At 72.1% G+C, this 678-nt stretch overlaps 1 protein-coding gene across 1 annotated transcript in view; it reads right to left on the minus strand.

Moving 5' to 3' along the window:
* Nucleotides 1–678, minus strand: part of NLRP6 (NLR family, pyrin domain containing 6) — a 6,431-nt gene that overhangs the window by 1,573 nt on the left and 4,180 nt on the right. The window contains exon 3 of the mRNA XM_012734357.1: nt 566–661. Coding sequence (XP_012589811.1) covers nt 566–661 — 96 coding nt within the window. The remainder of the gene's footprint in view (nt 1–565; nt 662–678) is intronic.

Here is a 678-nt window from a genome sequence, read left to right on the forward strand (position 1 = left end):
GCTCAGTGAAAGGAGCCGGTCTGAGAGACGGCTCTGCGGGCCGCGGCGCGGTGACCCCGGGGGCGGCAGGACCCGGTGGGCAGGTCGGTGGGCGCGAGGGGCTGAGGCCGCGGCGCGGTGACCCCAGGGCACAGCAGCCCCCCATCCTCGCGCCCCTCAGCAGCGTCTCAGTGGAGCCGCCGGCTCTGCTCCCCACTCTGGCTCTGGTGCACCCTCTCCCCCCACCCCTCCCCGCGGGCCTGCACAAATGAATAAATAAATCTCTTTTTAAAGAAGAAAACAGACGTTGCCCGCTGGCAGGGAGGGCCTGGCCCCGCCCCCTCCCACCAGTGCCTGGGGCCTTCCGGCCTCTCCCCTAGGGCCGCCCCCAAGCTGCCCGCAAGCAGGCACCCAGCCTGGGGGCCCCCAGCCCTCTCCCCCTGCCGGTGAGGGCACAGGGCCCCCCCCAGTCCACCCGCCGGCCGCCCCCCTCGGCCCGCCCACTCAGCTCTCCCCTCCCGCACACTCTGCCCCTGCCTGGACCCGCGCTGCACATCCTGACCGTCCGCGCTCGGTGGCCACTCACGTGAGGGTGCTCAGACCACACTGCGGGTCGGCCATGGCCTCGGACAGTGGCCGCAGCAGGGAGACCTGTGTTTTCCTCGAGGTGGCCGAGGCGCTGCTGGGAGAGCGGCAGTG

This window comes from Condylura cristata, unplaced genomic scaffold, assembly GCF_000260355.1.
Source record: "Condylura cristata isolate star-nosed mole 26May11 unplaced genomic scaffold, ConCri1.0 scaffold00054, whole genome shotgun sequence".
Lineage (NCBI taxonomy): Eukaryota > Metazoa > Chordata > Mammalia > Eulipotyphla > Talpidae > Condylura > Condylura cristata.